This window comes from Molossus molossus, unplaced genomic scaffold, assembly GCF_014108415.1.
Source record: "Molossus molossus isolate mMolMol1 unplaced genomic scaffold, mMolMol1.p scaffold_m16_p_3, whole genome shotgun sequence".
In the NCBI taxonomy this organism is placed as follows: domain Eukaryota; kingdom Metazoa; phylum Chordata; class Mammalia; order Chiroptera; family Molossidae; genus Molossus; species Molossus molossus.
The window spans coordinates 127082547-127101602 of NW_023425366.1; the positions used below are offsets into that span (position 1 = coordinate 127082547).

At 48.0% G+C, this 19056-nt stretch overlaps 1 protein-coding gene across 6 annotated transcripts in view; it reads right to left on the minus strand.

The window, feature by feature from the left end:
• Positions 1-19056, minus strand: part of LCMT1 (leucine carboxyl methyltransferase 1) — a 54232-nt gene that overhangs the window by 25687 nt on the left and 9489 nt on the right. For 5 of the 6 annotated variants that reach the window (XM_036280500.1, XM_036280501.1, XM_036280499.1 and 2 more), the window contains exons 2-4: positions 14262-14353; positions 6117-6238; positions 481-557 (exon numbers count right to left, since the gene is read on the minus strand). In XM_036280500.1, the coding sequence (XP_036136393.1) occupies positions 481-557; positions 6117-6238; positions 14262-14353 (291 nt within the window). Of the gene's footprint in view, positions 1-480; positions 558-6116; positions 6239-9453; positions 9548-14261; positions 14354-19056 lie in introns of those variants that run through there. The other variant, XM_036280503.1, reaches the window with a different exon arrangement.

The window sequence follows — 19056 nt, forward strand, 5'->3', positions numbered from 1 at the left end:
GATGCACTCTCTCACACACACACACACAACGGTGAGGATGCACTCTCTCACCCACACACACAATGGTGAGGATGCACTCTCTCACACACACACACAACGGTGAGGATGCACTCTCTCTCTCACACACACACACAACGGTGAGGATGCACTCTCTCACACACACACAACGGCGAGGATGCACTCTCTCACACACACACAACGGTGAGGATGCACTCTCTCTCACACACACACACAACGGCGAGGATGCACTCTCTCTCTCACACACACACACACACACACACACTCCCCCTTGAGAATGCGTCAGTGGGCAGTCACAGGAGAGGGTGCACTTCATCTGAAGACTGCACAACACATGGAATAAGGGTCCTGGGGCGATGAAGGTCGGAGGTGGTCCGGGGCGCGCGGTGCACGGAGCTGCGGCCCTGCAGCCGGCTGGCCGCGCTCAGAGCCGGTTCCCGCTTCGGGCCAGGCCGCACTCACTTGATGCTGTGCAGCTTTCTCGTGACTATCACTGGAAAGTCGACTTCAAAGTATTTACTGGGGAGAAGATCCTGATCCTGAGGAAAACACACGGGCATCTTTAGAATGTCATGTTCACACATGCATTTAATCACCTTCATAGACAAGTGTGAAGCCCCGAAGCGCAATGTGGCCCTTAGGATTTTAAATCAGGGGAATGATATGGTCAGAAATGCATTTTCCAAATTATTTTGGGCTCAGTAGAAGGAATGGATGAAAAAGTGAGGAGGGCCCTGGCCTGTTTGGCTCAGCAGTTAGAGGGTCAGCCCGTGGACCAGAGAGTCCCCAGTTCGGTTCCCACTAAGGGCATGTACCTCAGTTGCAGTTTGTCCCCAGCCCTGGTTGGGGTGGTGTGGGTGGCAACCACTCGATGTGTCTCTCTCACTTCAATGTTTCTCTCTCTCCCTCTCTCTCTCTCTCTCTCTCTCTCTCCTCTCCCCCCCTCCCCCTCCCACTCTATCTGAAGATATTTGAAAAAATATATATTTAAAAAAATATTTTTAAATAAAAAGCAGCTTGGGCCCTAATGGCGCAGGTCAGGAAATCAGTGTATGTCGTGGGTCTCTGGTCAGCATTTTGGAGTGAAATAGAAACAAGTATCGGGGGAAAGGCATGTCACGAGGGCGAGTATTATTTTGTGACACGCTTGTGTTTTCTGTGAACGCAGAAGAGTGGGCCGACAGAGCCCGGGCGAGGGTTCAAACCCCAGCTCCACCGCCTGTTCGCTGTGAGGCCTCAGGAAAGGCACTCGAGTCCCTGGGCCACGATTCCCTCAGCTGAGGAGTAGAGAAAGGATAACACCTCCGGGGTTGTGAGAATTAATGAGGAAACACACGAGTGACACTGAGAGCAGGGCCTGCCCTCAGTGAGTGCCACATGTGTGCCTTTTATTTAGCGACAGGTACACAGATGTAGGCATTGGCTTGGGCTGCAGTAAAAAGGTGTGAAACACACACACACACACCTGCTTCCCTTTTATGCTTCTCCTAGCTTGGCCGGGACCATTCTCAAATGCCTCCTCTCCCTGCTGGCTGTCACCGCCTGCACAGACTGTGACATCCCTCCCCTCCGGTGTCACTCAAGGACCTCTTCATGCCTCCGAGACCAGCAGAAACAGGTGCTCCCTACCTGCCTCACAGCCCAGGGTGCCCTCCAGAGACACGTCCAACACCCTCGCACTCACCTGCACTATATTCCAGAAATACAGAACGGCATTATTTTATTTTTTCTATTTTATTCCTCACCTGAGGACATTTTTCCAATTACCATCAGATGGAGTGGGAGGGAGGGGGGGAAACATTGATTAATAGAGCCACATCGACTGGCTGCCTCCTGCACGACCTGACTGGGGCCGGGGACAAATGCAACCGAGATACGTGTGCTTGACTGGAATCGAGCCTGCTGAGCCAAGCCGGCCAGGGCCAGAACTACGTATTTTAAAAAAGACAAAGAATAAGAAAGAAAAGAAAGTTGCTGACCTCCAGAACCTGGCGGGAGCTACCTGGAGCAGGATGGGATGAAGGGCAAGGCTGACACTTGTTTCTGACTTGAGTGAGCGGGCAGCTAAGGGCACCCGACAGGCAGACAGTGACAAGAGATGGAGAACAGGTGCAGAGGCAGAGAGACCCCTGGAGCTGCTTAACAGGGGCGGAAATCATGAGCAAGCATTTCCTAGTAGGCAGGGGACCCCTAAATGCGAGTTTTGGAATTGTGGGATCCAGCCATCTCCCACCCATGTGAAGAATGGTCCTCAGTTAAAATCTCAGGGGATCTGGTCTGGGGGAAAGAAGGGAAGGGGATGAGGGGGAGGCAGAAATAAAGAGAGAAGGAGAAAGAAAAGGTCAAGAACGATTTTACCCTTAACCACACAGTATCGCTACAAACCAAATGATCCTTGAAATTTCTCTCACACCCTATATATTGTGTCTCCTGTACTAGCCTACCAGGTGCAAAGTCTTCTTGGACACAACCTCAGCCGTACATCCTACAACCCGGTGCCGTGTTAACTCCCTGGATGGAGCACACCATGTCACTACAGCCTGCACTATGTACCGATGTCCATAAATATGACCAGCCCTCTGGCCCAGCAGATGGGTCACCTGTCACTAGGCAGCACCAAACATACACAATCTGCAACATCAGCTCTGCAAGGGGTCTACCTGCCCAGCACACCTGTGCAGGCCACAGCTCCCCTGAGGCAGCGCGGCCAGCAGCAGGCCGGTACAGACATCTGAGGACCATTCTCCCAACCCCCTCGCCCAGCAGTGACCGGGAGAGGCCCGGGCTGCTCTTCCATGAGCCACGCTGGGAGCCTCGCACCACGACGGCTTTGCCCAGGTTCTGGAAAACGTTGTTTATAAGGAAATTAACTAAAACTATTTTTTGTTGTAATTTCTATAAGATGCATAACACCCTTAAATTCATCTAGTAGCTGTTCCCCTGAACAGGTTTATTTTAATGAAAAACAAAATGAGATTTTTATCAAATGTTACAATGCAAAAAAAAAGACAAGAAAAAAGGGAAAAGAAAACTTCAGTTTTCTAGGTGTGCACAAAGACCATGGAGACCGACCCAAGTGGTTAGGTAACTGTGTAGCGTCTGTTTTATCCAGCCTCTGACATGGGCTTTCTGGCGTCCACCCGCCGCGGCCCAGCTCACGCAGCAGCGGCGGAGCACGCTGTGCTTCCCGGCTACGCCTGTGCTGGGCCCGTGCCAGGTGGGAGCTGCATGAGACAAGGCCGATGGGCCGACTTCCCTACCCTTTCAGAGAAGCACACATCCCTCTGAAACAGGGGTCAGCAGACTTTCTGCAAAGGGCTGAGAGTATTTCGGTCTCCACAGGCCCCACGGTGTCTGGCCGTAACGACTCCGTGGCACTGTGCTGAAGCCGCCCAGAGGACACGGCCTACCTGGGCGGCTGCGTCCCAGCAAGCCTGACTCGGAAACAGGGGGAGGCCGGGTGTGCCCATGCAACCTCAGCTCTAAAAGAGCAAAAGTATAATTCTGTTCTTTTTAAAAAGAGAAACTTGACATTTAAAAAAAAAAAAAACCTTTAGGGCCAAAAAAAACCCCCACTTCCACAAGGGACTTATAGACCCTATGCTATTCTCCGTCCTCCCTACTGACGGACATATTTCTTGGAACAGGCCCATGAGCCTCGGTGTACCTTGCTCAGAAATAAAATATCAGACCTGTTTATTATGAACCCGGCGCAAGACGGGGGGGGTGGGGGCACACGACCAAGTGAGGTGTCAGGCCTAGAAGAAGGATTTCTTGAGAGGCCCCTGTCCACACCCCGCCGCACTCTCTCCACCGCATTCTGTCCCAGTGCCTGGTGCCACGCCATGGTCGCGGCGTTACAGACCCTGTCCGCACCCCACCACACTCTCTCCACCGCGTTCTGTCCCAGTGCCTGGTGCCACGCCGTGGTCGCAGCGTTACAGACCCTGTCCGCACCCCACCACACTCTCTCCACCGCATTCTGTCCCAGTGCCTGGTGCCACGCCATGGTCGCGGCGTTACAGACCCTGTCCACACCCCACCGCACTCTCTCCACCGCATTCTGTCCCAGTGCCTGGTGCCACGCCATGGTCGCGGCGTTACAGACCCTGTCCACACCCCACCACACTCCACCACATTCTGTCCCAGTGCCTGGTGCCACGCCGTGGTCGCGGCGTTACAGACCCTGTCCACACCCCACCGCACTCTCTCCACCGCATTCTGTCCCAGTGCCTGGTGCCACGCCATGGTCGCGGCGTTACAGACCCTGTCCACACCCCACCGCACTCTCTCCACCGCATTCTGTCCCAGTGCCTGGTGCCACGCCATGGTCGCAGCGTTACAGACCCTGTCCGCACCCCACCACACTCTCTCCACCGCATTCTGTCCCAGTGCCTGGTGCCACGCCATGGTCGCAGCGTTACAGACCCTGTCCGCACCCCACCACACTCTCTCCACCGCGTTCTGTCCCAGTGCCTGGTGCCACGCCGTGGTCGCAGCGTTACAGACCCTGTCCGCACCCCACCACACTCTCTCCACCGCATTCTGTCCCAGTGCCTGGTGCCACGCCATGGTCGCGGCGTTACAGACCCTGTCCACACCCCACCGCACTCTCTCCACCGCATTCTGTCCCAGTGCCTGGTGCCACGCCATGGTCGCAGCGTTACAGACCCTGTCCGCACCCCACCACACTCTCTCCACCGCGTTCTGTCCCAGTGCCTGGTGCCACGCCGTGGTCGCAGCGTTACAGACCCTGTCCGCACCCCACCACACTCTCTCCACCGCATTCTGTCCCAGTGCCTGGTGCCACGCCATGGTCGCGGCGTTACAGACCCTGTCCACACCCCACCGCACTCTCTCCACCGCATTCTGTCCCAGTGCCTGGTGCCACGCCATGGTCGCGGCGTTACAGACCCTGTCCACACCCCACCACACTCCACCACATTCTGTCCCAGTGCCTGGTGCCACGCCGTGGTCGCGGCGTTACAGACCCTGTCCACACCCCACCGCACTCTCTCCACCGCATTCTGTCCCAGTGCCTGGTGCCACGCCATGGTCGCGGCGTTACAGACCCTGTCCACACCCCACCGCACTCTCTCCACCGCATTCTGTCCCAGTGCCTGGTGCCACGCCGTGGTCGCAGCGTTACAGACCCTGTCCGCACCCCACCACACTCTCTCCACCGCATTCTGTCCCAGTGCCTGGTGCCACGCCATGGTCGCGGCGTTACAGACCCTGTCCACACCCCACCGCACTCTCTCCACCGCATTCTGTCCCAGTGCCTGGTGCCACGCCATGGTCGCGGCGTTACAGACCCTGCCCACACCCCACCGCACTCTCTCCACCGCATTCTGTCCCAGTGCCTGGTGCCACACCATGGTCGCGGCGTTACAGACCCTGTCCACACCACGCCGCACTCTCTCCACTGCATAGCAGTTAAAGGATCGAACAAGGAACGGCTCCGAAGGGCTCTGCGCGTCACCGTCACCAGCCATGCACACCTCCAGACCATACAAACACTTTCCATCAGCAATGAAGTCGCTGATGCATGTGCTCTTTGCCTCAGCAATTCCACTGACAGTATTTTTTCTCCTGATATATTTCCTTATACAGAGAAAAACATATACAGATTTTTTTAAAAATCCTCACCCAAGGGTATTTTTCCATTGATTTTCAGATAGAGTAGGAGAAAGGGAGGAAGAGAGGGAGAGAAACATGGATGTGAGACAGACACAATGACTGGCTGCCTCTCACAGGACCCCGACCAGGAATGAGGGATCAGACCACAGTCGAGGTACGTGCTCTTGCCTGGAACCCGATGTTCTAACTGCTAAGCCAAACCGGCCAGGGCTACACAGATTTTTATTAATGCCCCACTTGCAACAGCAAAAGATGAGAAACAACCCACACACCCTCGTGAGACCCAGTGCGATGAAGCATAGGGCTGATGGTGGCTGGGGACAAGCGTAGGCTGGGGACAGCGGGGGAGACGGGCTGTCACTGCATCTGTTTTAGTATATTTTAAAATTTTTAAACCAGGTGAACAGCTTCAAAAATTAAATGTAAACAAGTGGGAAAGAGGGGGAATTTTAACTTACCTTTAATATCCAGAAGGTGGTATCCATCCCAGCTCCAAGGTTTATAATTTGACAATGACATTCTGTCTTCTGTAGAAATGCCTTTATAAGCTGACTGATGCCGTGGACTCGAGCAAAATATCCTAAAACGAGACGGAGAAAGAAGCCGTCCCTCAGTGCAACAACAGGGGTCCTTGCGGAGCCCAGCAGAAGAGCAAAGCGGAACACTCTGCCCTCAGTGGGGTCAGCAGTGTGGCTGCACTTTCCAAGCCATGCCACTCTCGGACTCTCTCCCACCTTTCTTTTTAAAATATGTTTTTATTGATGTTTTAGAGAGAGAGGAAGGGAGAGGTAGAAACAGGTGTGAGAGAGAAAAATCAACTGGCTGCCTCCCGCGCACTCCCCACTGGGGATAGAGACTACAACCCGGGCATGTGCCCTGACCGGGAATCGAACCAGGACCTCCCGTCCATGGGACACGCTCAGTCCACTGGGCCACACCAGCTGGGCTCTCCCCCTTTTTTTGTTATTTTTATCCTCACCTGAGGACATTTTTCCATTTTCTGTTCAGATAGAGTGGAAGGGAGAGAGAGAGAGAGAGAAGCATCGCCGTGAAAGGGACACATCGAGTAGCTGCCACCCACACGACCCAACCAGGGCCGGGGACAAACTGCAACCGAGGTACGTGCCCTTAGCGGGAACCGAACCTGGATCTCTCTGGACCGCAGGCCAACGCTCTAACTGCTGAGCCAAACGGGCCAGGGCTCTCCCCCCTTTTTTTAAAGTACAGGCTATTTAGTGGTGAAATTAAGTACCGTAAGAGAAATAAAATGTCCTATAATTTTACTTAAGGAAGGACAAGGGTTTACATCAAAACATCTTAATTCCTTCATCTTCTTCACCCATCCCCCAGGTCCCTCCCATCTGGCAAGCAACAAAATTTCCCTATATCTATGAGTCTGTTTCCGTTCTGCTTGCTCATTTTGTTTGTAGATTCAATTGCTGATAAAGAGGTATTTATTGACATTTTATTGTTCATATTTTTGTTCTTCTCTTTCAAGAAGACCCTTCAACATTTCATATAATACTGGTTTGATGGTGATGAACTCCTTTAGCTTTTTCTTGACTGGGAAACTCTTTATATGTCCATTGATTCTAAATGATAGCTTTGCAGGACACAGTAATCTTGGTTGCAGGTCGTTACTTTTCATCACTTTCAGTATCTCTTGCCACTCCTTTTCAGCCTGAAAAGTTTCTTTTTAAAAATCATCTGACAGTCTTATGAGAGCTCCTTTGTAAGTAACAAACTGCTTTTCTCTTGCTGCTTTTAAGATTCTCTCTTTGTCTTGAACCTTTGGCATTTTGATGATGATGTGTCTTGGTGTGGACCTCTTTCTGTTCATCTTGTTTTGGACTCTCTGTGCTTCCTGGACTATATGTCTGTTTCCTTCATCAAATCAGGGAAGTTTCCTGTCATTATTTTTTCAAATAGGTTTTCAATTTCTTGCTCTCTGTCTTCTCCTTCTGGCACCCCTATGAGGAGAATATTGGTGTGCTTGAAGTTGTCCCAGAGACTCCTTACACTATCCTCATTTTTTTGGACTCTTTTTTCTTTTTGCTGTTGATTGGGTGTTTTTTGCTTCCTTATGTTCCAAATTGATGGTTTGCTTCTTGGCTTTACCTACTCTATTATTGATTACCTGTAAATTATTCTCTATTTCAGTTAGTGCATCCTTCATTTCTGACTGGTCCTTGTTCATGTTGATGATGTTCTCATTAAGTTCCTTGGAGTTCTCCTTAAGTTCCCTGAAGGTCTCACTAAAGTCCTTGAGCATCTTTATAACCAGTGTTTTGAACTCTGCATCTGATTGACTGCTTATCTCCATTTTATTTAGTTCTTTCCCTGGAATTTTTGTCTGTTCTTTCATTTGGGACATGTGTCTTTTCTCCTTATTTTGGCTGCTTCCCTATGAATGTTTCTATGTATTAGGTAGAGTTCTATGTCTCGTAGGCTTCGTAGGGTGGCCTATTGTTGTAGGTGTCCTGTAGGACCCAGTGGCACAGCCTCTCTGATCAACCCAGCTGGGCCCTTGAGGTGCACCCCTAGTGTGAACTGTACACCGTTCTGTTGTAACTGAGCCTTGATTGCTGTTGGCACGTCAGTGGGAGGGATTTACTCAGGCTGATCAGCTGCAAGGACTGGCTGTGCCCACTGACCACTGGACTCTGAGTATCTTGGAGGATCAGCTGTGCAGGGCCCACCACACAGAGCCAGACTTACTCCGGCAGGGTTCTGGTACTGAGTCCATTCATCGAGTGTGTCACTTGTGGAGATGGTTGGGTGGTGGTGTTTTGATGTGGTCTGTAGCTGTCCACTGGGTGTGCTGGCTCTGGGGCAAGGTCAGCCACTGCCAGTGTTCTGCCTGGGGCCACCGGGCATAAGCTACAAAGTGATCTGCCAATGGCTGCTTCTTGTGCTGGGCTTGGAAGTGCCCAGGCAAAGCCAAGTTGTGAATCAAGGCTGGCTGCTTCTAGAGCCAGGCCTGGGGCCATTTAACAAGAGGTATGGGGCTTGCTGAGACCAGATGCTGCTTGTTTGAGAGATTTTAGGAAACTCTGAAGAAGAATCTGGGACAGGCCAATCCTATGGTAAAGCCACTGGAAAGAGCATAGGTGAGTCTGAAGGTTGGATGGGGCGGGGCCTCAGGGAATCACCAGGGCGGGGCAAACAGTATGAGTCAGGTTGCTGGAATCCCAGATATGGTTGCCCCATGGAAGGGCTCACCAAAGGAAAGATGGCCTCCGCCAGCATGTCTGTCCAGGAGAAAGCTGCCCCTCCAGTTCCTGAACCAATGCCAAACAATTCAGTTCTTCCCCGTTTGTCTCTGATGCCCCTCAAACTGCCACCCTAATACTAGAGCCCAGAAGGAGCGAGTCCGAGTTACATTCATGTGCAGGTCCTTTAATAGGAGCTGCCAGGGGCCCCAGCAGCATCAGCCTTCCTGAGCCTCAGTTCCCGCTGGTTTTACAGCCAGAAGTGATGGGGATTCTCTTCCTGGCACTGGAACTCTGACTGGTATGGGACAGGGACCCCTCAGTCCTCAGGGAGGACCTTCACAGCCAAGGTGTCCTCCTGGTTTTTATCCACCACACGTGGGTGTGGGACCAGCCTGTCTGCCTCCGTCCCTCCTACCAGTCTCCATGTGGCCTCTTCTTTTTTTATTGCATTTATCTTTAGAAAGAGTGGGACTAAGAGAGAGAGAGAGAGAGAAACAATGATGCAAAAGAGACACATCGAGTGGCTGCCACCCACACGACCCCAACCACGGCGGGGACAAACTGCAACCAAGGTACATGCCCTTAGCAGGAACTGAACCCAGGACTCTCCGGTCTACGGGATGACGCTCTAACCGCTGAGCCAAACCAGCCAGGGCCATGTGGTCTCTTCTTTAATCTCATAGTTGTAGGACTTCCATGCAGCTCAATGGCAGGCGGTTCTGAAAGATGACTGTTCTGTAGTTTAATTGCAATTTTGATGTGGTTGTGGGAGGAGGCGAGGACTATGTTTACCTATACCGCCGTCCTGACTGGAAGTCCCTTTAATTTGTTTTATTGTTGACAGTATGACAGATGTCCCCTATTCTCCCCAGCCCCCGCCCCACCCCAGGCCTTCCCCACACTACTGTCTGTGTCCATGGGCTGTGCATACAGGCTGCACGTTCTTCAGTCCACCTCTCCCGGTCTGCCCCGCCCCTCCCCTCTGAGCTCCGTCAGTGTGCTCCATGCATCCAGGTCTCAGGACCTATTTTGTTCATCAGTTTATTTTGTTCATTAGATTCCACACATAAGTGAGGTCATGTGATATGTCTTTTTTTTTTAAGAACCAAATTTAAGAGTAGCATTTAGAAACTTTTATTGCAACTTCACAGGAATTTTATATCTGTTGAGTCTACTCATAATTTGCGCTTCTATTCTGTATGTCTTCTTCATCTATTTTTCTAGTAAATCACTTTCATTACATTTTATAGAAACATACACAGGGATTGGGCACTGGAAAACACACAGCCTCACCACACACTGTTTGAGGAGCACTCTCCTGGTGCGTTGTAAGTCCCCAAACTAGAGCGTCAAACCCAGAGAGAGGAAGGAAGGAAGGAGGCTAACATGCTGCCAGCGGCACCAAACCAGCCACCAGGGCAAGTCTCTGCCTCTGAAAAACTCATGAGAAAACCTTCCCCAGCCCGGTCGGTGGGGCTCAGTGGACTGAGCATTGTCGCATGGACTGAGAGGTCCCGGTTCGAATCCTGGTCAGGCACGTACCTGGGTGGTGGGCTCAATCCTCAGTAGGGGCGTGCAGGAGGCAGCCAATCAATGTTTCTCTCTCACATCAATGTTTCCATCTCTCTCTCCCTTCCTCTCTTTCTAAAGAATTGGGGAAAAAACGAAAAAGAAAAAAAAAACCTGCTCCAGAGCACAGGAGGGAGGCTGAAGACCTCTCAGCCAGGCTCTGCCCAAGCTCACTGATGCCTGGTTCCACCCTTAGCTCAAAGGAAACACCCATTTTTAAATTTCTTTGCATTTCTTTATTTTTTAATTTTTTTTCCTTTATTGATTTTACAGAGAGAGGAAATGAGAGAGAGAGAGAGACAAAACATCGATGAGAGAGAACAGCAACTGGCTGCCTCCTGCATGCCCCCCACTGGGGATTGGGCCCACAACCTGGGAACATGTCCTGACCAGGAATCGAACCGGCGACCTCTTGATGCATGGGTTGACGCTCAACCACTGAGCCACACCGGCTGAACTTCTTTGCATTTCTTAAAGACCCCACCTCTAGGACCCAGTTTTCAGGGCCCAGAGTCCCTGCCTACACAGGAATGATTGTCATTTGGTCAATTTCTCAGTCTGGCTGAGACTAAGTCTGGCCAGCCAAGTCCTTTGACTTTCCTGATGGAAATGACTTGCAGAGCCTAATGGTGTTATCAACATTTTAATAAGATGACAAAATACAATCCCTTACGTGAACAGACACTTCATAGTGAAAGGTATATAAGCCCTGGCTGGTATGGCTCAATGGTTGCAGCATCGGCCCAAAGACCAAAGAGTCATGGGTTTGATTCTACTCAAGGGCACATACCTCGGTTGCAGTTCATCCCTGGCCCTGGTCGGGATTGTGTGAGAGGCCACCAATCAATGCATCTCTCACATCGATGTTTCTCTCTCTCTCTCTCTCTCTCTCCCTCCCTTCGGCCCTTCCTCTCATTCTATCTGAAAATAATGAAAAAATATCCTCAGGTGAGGATTAAAAAGAAAAAAGATCTATAAATGGCTTTTTAACATATGAAAATGATCTTCAACCTTATCTGTAAGAAGAATAAAAAATAAAATACTCAAAGATACCACTTCTCAATATTAGATTAAGAAAGATTAAAAAGTTTCACACTAGAGGGATCATATCTCAACATAATAAAGGGCATATATGAAAGACCTACAGCCAACATCATACTCAATGGGCAAAAATTAAAAGCATTTCCCTTAAGAACAGGAACAAGACAAGGATGCCCACTTTCGCCACTCTTATTTAACATAGTACTGAAAGTACAGCAATCAGACAGGAGGAAAAAATAAAAGGGATCCTAATGGGAAAGAAGGAAGTGAAACTGTCATTATTTGCAGATGACATGATACTATATGTAGAAAACCCCAAAGACTCCATCAAAAATTTACTAGACTTAATACATGAATTTGGCCAAGTAGTAGGATACAAAATTAATGTCAAGAAATTGATGGCATTCTTATACACCAATGATGAACTCACAGAAAGAGAAACAATCCCATTTACCATCACAGCAAAAAAATTAAGATACCTAGGAATAAACTTAACCAAAGAAATAAAGGACCTATTTGCAGAAAACTACAGGTCACTGGGGAGGAAAAAATAGAGGAAAATATAAAAAAGTGGAAGCACATACCTTGTTCATGAATTGGAAGAATCAACATCATTAAAATGTCCATACTACCCAAAGCAATCTATAGATTCAATGCAATCCCCATCAAAATACCAACAACATATTTTATAGAACTAGAACAAATACTTCAAAAGTTCATATGGAACCAAAAAAGACCCCGAATAGCCACAGCAATCTTGAAAAAGAAGAACAAAGTTGGAGGGATCACATTACCAGATTTCAGGTTATACTACAAAGCCACTGTAATAAAAACAGCCTGGTACTGGCACAAGAACAGACACATAGACTAGTGGAACAGAACAGAGAACCCAGAAATGGACTCAAGGCAATATGCTCAATTAATATTTGACAAAGGTGGCAAGAGCATACAGTGGAGTAAAGACAGCCTCTTTAATAAATGGTGTTGAAAAAATTGGACAGCTACATGCAAAAAAATGAAACTAGACCATCAATTTACACCATACACAATAATAAACTCAAAATGGATAAAAGACTTAAATGTGACTCATGAAGCCATAAAAATTCTAGAAGAAAATGTAGGCAACAAAATTTCAGACATCACACACAGCAGAATTTTCACGGATACATCACCTAAGACAACAGAAACAAAGGAGAAAATGAACACATGGGACTACATCAAACTCAAAAGCTTCTGCACAGCAAAAGATACAACCCACTGTATGGGAGAGCATAACTTCCAATGATATATCAGATAAGGGGTTAATTTCCAATATATATAGAGTGCTCATACAACTCAACAAAAGGAAGACAAAGAACTCAATTAAAAAATGGGCTGAGGATGCCCTGGCCAGTTTGGCTCAGCGGTTAGAGCGTCGGCCTGCGGTCTGGAGAGACCCGGGTTCGGTTCCCGCTAAGGGCACGTACTTCGGTTGCAGTTTGTCCCCGGCCCTGGTTGGTCGTGCGGGTGGCAGCCACTCGATGTGTCCCTTCACATCGATGTTTCTCTCTCTCTCTCCCTTCCTCTCTCTCCCTCCCACTCTATCTGTACAAAAAATGGAAAAATATCCTCAGGTGAGGATAAAAAAAAAAAAAAAATGGGCTGAGGAATTAAGTAGACACCTCTCCAAACAAGACATACAAATGGCTAAGAGACGTATGAAGAAATGCTCAACTTCACTAATCATCAGAGAGATGCAAATTAAAATAACAATGAGATATCACCTCACACCTGTCAGAATGGCCACCATCGACAAATCATCAAACAAGTGTTGGCGAGGGTGTGGAGAAAAGGGGACTCTAGTGCACTGCTGGTGGGAATGCAGACTGGTGCAGCCACTGTGGAAAACACTATGGTGTTACCTCAAAAAATTAAAAACTGAACTTCCATTTGACCCAATGATCCCACTTCTAGGAATATACCCTAAGAAGCCTGAAACACCAATCAGAAAGAATATATGTACCCCCATGTTCGTAGCAGCACTATTTACAATAGCTAAGATCTGGAAACAGCCCAAATGTCCATCAGTAGACGAGGGGATAAAAAAGCTGTGGTACATATACACAATGGAGTACTATGCAGCTGTAAGAAAGAAAGATCTTTTATCTTTTGAGACAACATGGAGGGACCTGGAAACTATTATCTTAAGTGAAACAAGCCAAGCAGAGAAAGACAAATATCACATGATCTCACTTATTTGTGGAATATAATGAACATAACAGTCTGAGGAATGGGGTAGTCCCAGAGACGTGGAAGTGGGGAACAGACTGACAATCCCCTGAAGAGGGGGTGGGGAGGAGAGAGATAAACCACAGAACTTATATGCATGTATGCATGAACAATGGACATGGACAAAGGTGAGGACAGGGTGGGGAGGGAGGGGGAGGGTGGAATCACTGGGGTGAAAAGGAGAAACATCTGTAACAAAAATAAAGTAATTAATTAAAAAAAAAAAAGTTTCACACTGATGGCCAAGATTTGATAATTACTGAAACTGGTCCACATGCGATTCCACTTTTGTATGGTTTGAAAATTTCCATAATAAAAGATTTTTATTTTAATAAAAATTTTGGTTTAAATATCAGTTTCATAATGCGCTGTGTTAGTAGGATGCTGGAAATAAGCACTCTCATATACTACTGGACAGCATGCATCCGGAACTTCCTTTTAAAGGCTGAATCCCTAAAGCTTCAGACCGCCCAGCTGATGAGGAAATGTTGGAGAAAGATGGTCACTTGCCTCTGTTAATCTCCGGGGCCTTCCTCTCTTTAGACAGTCTCACCAGATGCTGGATGTAAGGGTCATTCCAGTAGCCAATGCTCACTGCAAACCTGAGGGACGAGAGAAGGCGTGTGAGCAGAGATCGCTGTAGATTCCGGCCCAGGCTCACGGCCATGTTCCAGGAACCAGGTCAAGGACCAAAGGGAAATAACCGACCTCAAACGGCCAATGACAAAAGCACAGTCAGTGCTCCATGACCCATTTGAACACACTCCCATTCTACTCTACAGTCACTCACACTGCCATTGTGTCCCACGGTGGCCCTTCTCACCTGTCTTTCCTCTTACCGTGAATTCCTTTCCCAGAATCCCACACAGCAAATAACCTCATTTCATCGTCATATACAGGACTTACAACCATTTACTCACACAGCAAACTCACTGGCCAAAGTTATCTTATAGTTATCTCTTAGTCAGATAACTATACTTCTCTGTCGAGAGGGAAGGAAATTCAGGAACATTTGGCAAACATCACTGATAATGACCTAAGTTTTTCTCCTGAGTCTGTATCTGATATGAGTCACTTCACATCCTTAAGGCCGTCATAGTGGGAAGACCAGGAATAAGCAAAACAACTGCAACATGCCAATGCTGTGGTAGCCTAAACTGTCTCTACCCCAGTCTGCACCACAAGGAGTTAAAATCTGAGTGTTGCGAGCCTGGGACCTGAAGCCGGGTTACACTGGAAGTCTTCGGGCAGCCATGAGTGGAATTAGCCTCAGGACCACTGACAAGTCATGGGACCCTAAGGCCATGCCGCTGTGGGCCTGGAGCCCACCCACCTCTCAAAGGATATTCTGTGAGATAATAAATGTCTTCACCATTGGAGCCAACTTGAGCCAGGCTTCTGTTACTTTCAGCCTAAAGCACCCTAACTAATACCCGAGTAATGTGCTCATTCCATGCTGCTTGCTGAGTAATCCGAAACCTAGGGAGTGTGTGTGGGAGGTGTGTGCATGTGTTAGGTCTCCCAGATGGGTTCTGAGCTCCCAGAAGCAGATACTATCTCTTCTCTTTATCTTCCCTCCCCTCCCCTCTCCTTCCTTTCCTTTCCTTTTCTTTTCATCTCCTGACGAGGCTTACTGCAGCCCTGACTGCAGAAGGTTCTGATTCTGAAAAAAAATGTCCCCGACAGTGTGTCATATTTATGTTTATACAGACACTTACAAGAAAATACCTGTGTTCAGCTACTCAATGCCGCCACTCGGCACAGAAACATACAAAGTACTCACCAAGAACACTCTTTGCTATAAGCCTAGACTGTCCAAGGAAAACAGAATTTTTTCTCAGTAGTCCAAGACTGTTTTACAAACAATGAGTTGTGCCCAGCTGGTGTGGCTCAGTGGATTGAGCGTCATCCCATGGACTGAGAAAGCCCCGTTTGATTCCCAGTCAGGGCACATGCCAGGGTTGCAGGCTTGATCCCCACTGGGGGTGTGCAGGAGGCAGCCAATCGATGTTTCTCTCTCACATTGATGTTCTATCTCTCCCTTCCTCTCTCTCTAAAAAAATCAATAAAAACATATTTAAAAAACAAACATGGTTTGGCTCAGCGGTTGGAGCGTCGGCCTGCGGACCAGAGAGTCCCGGGTTCGGTTCCCGCTAGGGGCACATACCCCCAAAAAACATATTTAAACAAAAAACAGTGAGTTGTGACCTATCAATACCTTAAAATCAATTGAATAGTGTGAAAATCTGCATTTAAAAAATGAGGCAGAATAGAGTAAAACAAAATACCGGTGTGCATTACACACAGTAAGAGATCAGACTTTTGTGAAGCTTTGTTTCACGCCTGTGTTGCAGTACTGTTTTCTCATTGAATTCAATGAACAGATTTCAAAGGAGTCATCTAGTGCCATCTAGTGGTCAATGCCATTCTGCACTGAAGGAAGAAGGGTGGCCTAGTGATGAGAACACCTCGAACAGTTAAAGGGTTGGAAGGGGCCTTGGAAATTATCTAGTCAACCCCAACATCCAGTGCAAGAATTCGTTGCTGGTATCACACCACTCACTCCACTGTGAAGCAACAGCTGGAAAGCCGATCAGATGGCCTCCCTCCACGCACCCCTTGTTGGATTTTTACTGCTCTGGTGGATGACAAGGAGCAATTTCTATTCCTCTCGACTCTGTACTATCCATCGTCTTAGGTCATTGATTCAGTCGAGCAGTGTTCACTGAGTGACTGCTCAGTGCCAGGCATGGGGAATAGAGCAGTGAGCAAGGCGGAGAAGGGCCAGAGGCAAGGATGAGGACAAGACTGCGACCAACGAAGGGCATGAGCAGCACAGAGAGTAAAGTGGGAAACAGGCCTCTCCGGAAGGGGAGTGCACGAGCCGGGCCCTCGAGAATGGGGAGTCACAGTGCAAAGCCCACTGCCGCCGGGAGGGGCCGCTGGCAGACACGCCCACCTGGGAGTGGACTTGAGTGAGTGTCCCAGTGACAGAAAGTAGGCAGGGGGGCTGGAGAGCAGTAAGGAAACAGGAGAGCCCTGGCCAGTCTGGTTTAGCAGTTAGAGCATTGGCCCACGAACCAAAGGGTCGCGGGATCGATTCCTGGTCAAAGGCACATACCTGGGTTGCGGGTTTGATCTCCAGTCAAGGTCGTGTGGAAAGCAATCAATCAATGTCTCTCTCACATCGGTGTTTCTTTCTTTCTTTTCCTCTCTCTCTCTTCCCCTCCCTCCCTTCCACTCTATCTGGAAATTAATGGGAAAATATCCTCAGGTGAGATTAACAACAACAACAAAAAAAAAAACACAGGAGAAACCAGGAAAGAGGCTGAGGAGAGAAGCAAAAAACAGGCACAGGCCACACAAAACCTGGCAGGAGCCTGGGACTGCCCTCATCAATACACGGGCCACGCTGGGGAGACACCTCGGGCAGACCCAAGCACATCGGACCACTGGTTCCCGTGAGTCCTTCTTCCCAGTTCCTAACATCTGTCTCTTTCCAGGCCTCACAACTGTATATCTACTTTTGCCCAACCCTGTATATGAATGTGTATTGTGTATATGTGTCGGTATTATGTCGGTATGTATGTGTACATGTGTATATACAACCACATATATATTTCCACATACACTCCTACATATGTACACATACATACCGACATAATACTGATACATATATATACAATACACATTCACATACAGGGTTGGGCAAAAGTAGATTTACAGTTGTGTATGTGGTTGTATTGTGTATGTGTGTATGTAGATATGTATGTGTGAATGTGTATGTGTATATATGCATATGTGTGAGAATATATATGTATATCCACATATATGCAACTGCAAAAATCAACTGAACATCCTTAGCATTAATTTTCAAGTCTGAGATTTTAACTGCATACTGCCTGTGGTCTTTAAGATGTTACTCCATCTCACCCTGGCTGGTTTGGCTCACCAGTTAGAGCGTCGGCCTGCGGTCCAGAGAGACCTGGGTTCAGTTCCCGCTAAGGGCATGTACCACGGTTGCAATTTGTCCCCGGCCCTGGTTGGGTCGTGCAGGAGGCAGCCACTCGATGTGTCCCTTTCACATCGATGTTTCTCTCTCTTTCTCTCTCTTTCCCTCCCACTCTATCTGAAGAAAAAATGGAAAAATGTCCTCGGGTGAGGATAAAAAAAAAAAAAGATATTACTCCATGTCCAATTTTAAATTTTATTGTTGTTCTTTTACATCTTTAGTTTCTATTTTCCTATAGGTCTTATGCTTGGTTCAGAAATGAAAGCCAGGAAGCAAAGTCTTCAGGGCAACTGCTCTATACCTAGACAGAATGTGGAACTGTTTCCCCTCTTGTGGGCTCTTGAAAGCTTCTTGTCACTTTCCTAAGTAGATTTACAAGGCCTAACAGTTAAATCAACTAAAGCACTGGGCCTCAATAACCGAGAAGTTGCACAAGTGTCCTCCCAAAGGAGAGACTCCTGGTATTGCCTTTGGCTTCACCTCACACCTAATTACTTTAAGATGACTAATGCAATCTAAAATTTACTGTGTCTGTAGTAAGCAGTCACTGTACAGTGGGCAAAATGTCAATGGAAACGAAACTAACATTCACAAGAAAATGAAATCAGGAGAATCCAGTCAGTCCCCGGTACATTGTTCCTAATCTAACATTAGTAAAAAAAATAGTCAATACCATATATAACAAGATGAAAGAACTTGAACAGTGCTAAAGTACTTTTGGAAAAAATAAAACATTTACAAACATGTGTCCTAAGCGTCATTCCCAGTCTGTGGCTTGCCACTTCATTTCCTTAGAGGTATATCGACACTCTCCTATGTTTTCACACAGAAGCTCCAGGGTTCTAGCTTTTATATTCAGGTTTATGAATCATCCCAAATGAAGGTCTGTGTATGGAATGAGGTAGGGGGTCCAGGTGTTTCCACCTGAATATCCAGTTGAGTCACAATTTTTGGCTAAAAAGGCTTTCCTTTCTCCCACTGACTGGCTCGGCCTCTGTGCAAACATCAACTGCAGTAGTGGGGGTCTATTTCCGACTGTGTTCTGCCTCACTGATCTACCTTTAAGCCAAGACCACACTGTTTTGATTAACGTAGCTTCACAGTAAATCTTTAAGTAGTATGAAACAGTGTTAAGTCCTCCAACTTTTTTCTTCTTTAGAAGACTTCTTTGGGTATTCTAGACCCTTTGCATTTCTATATACATGGTACAATCCACTTATAATGTCTAATAAAGATGGCTAAGATTTTGACTGGGATTTCACTGACTCTGTGGATCAATTTGGGGAGACAAGA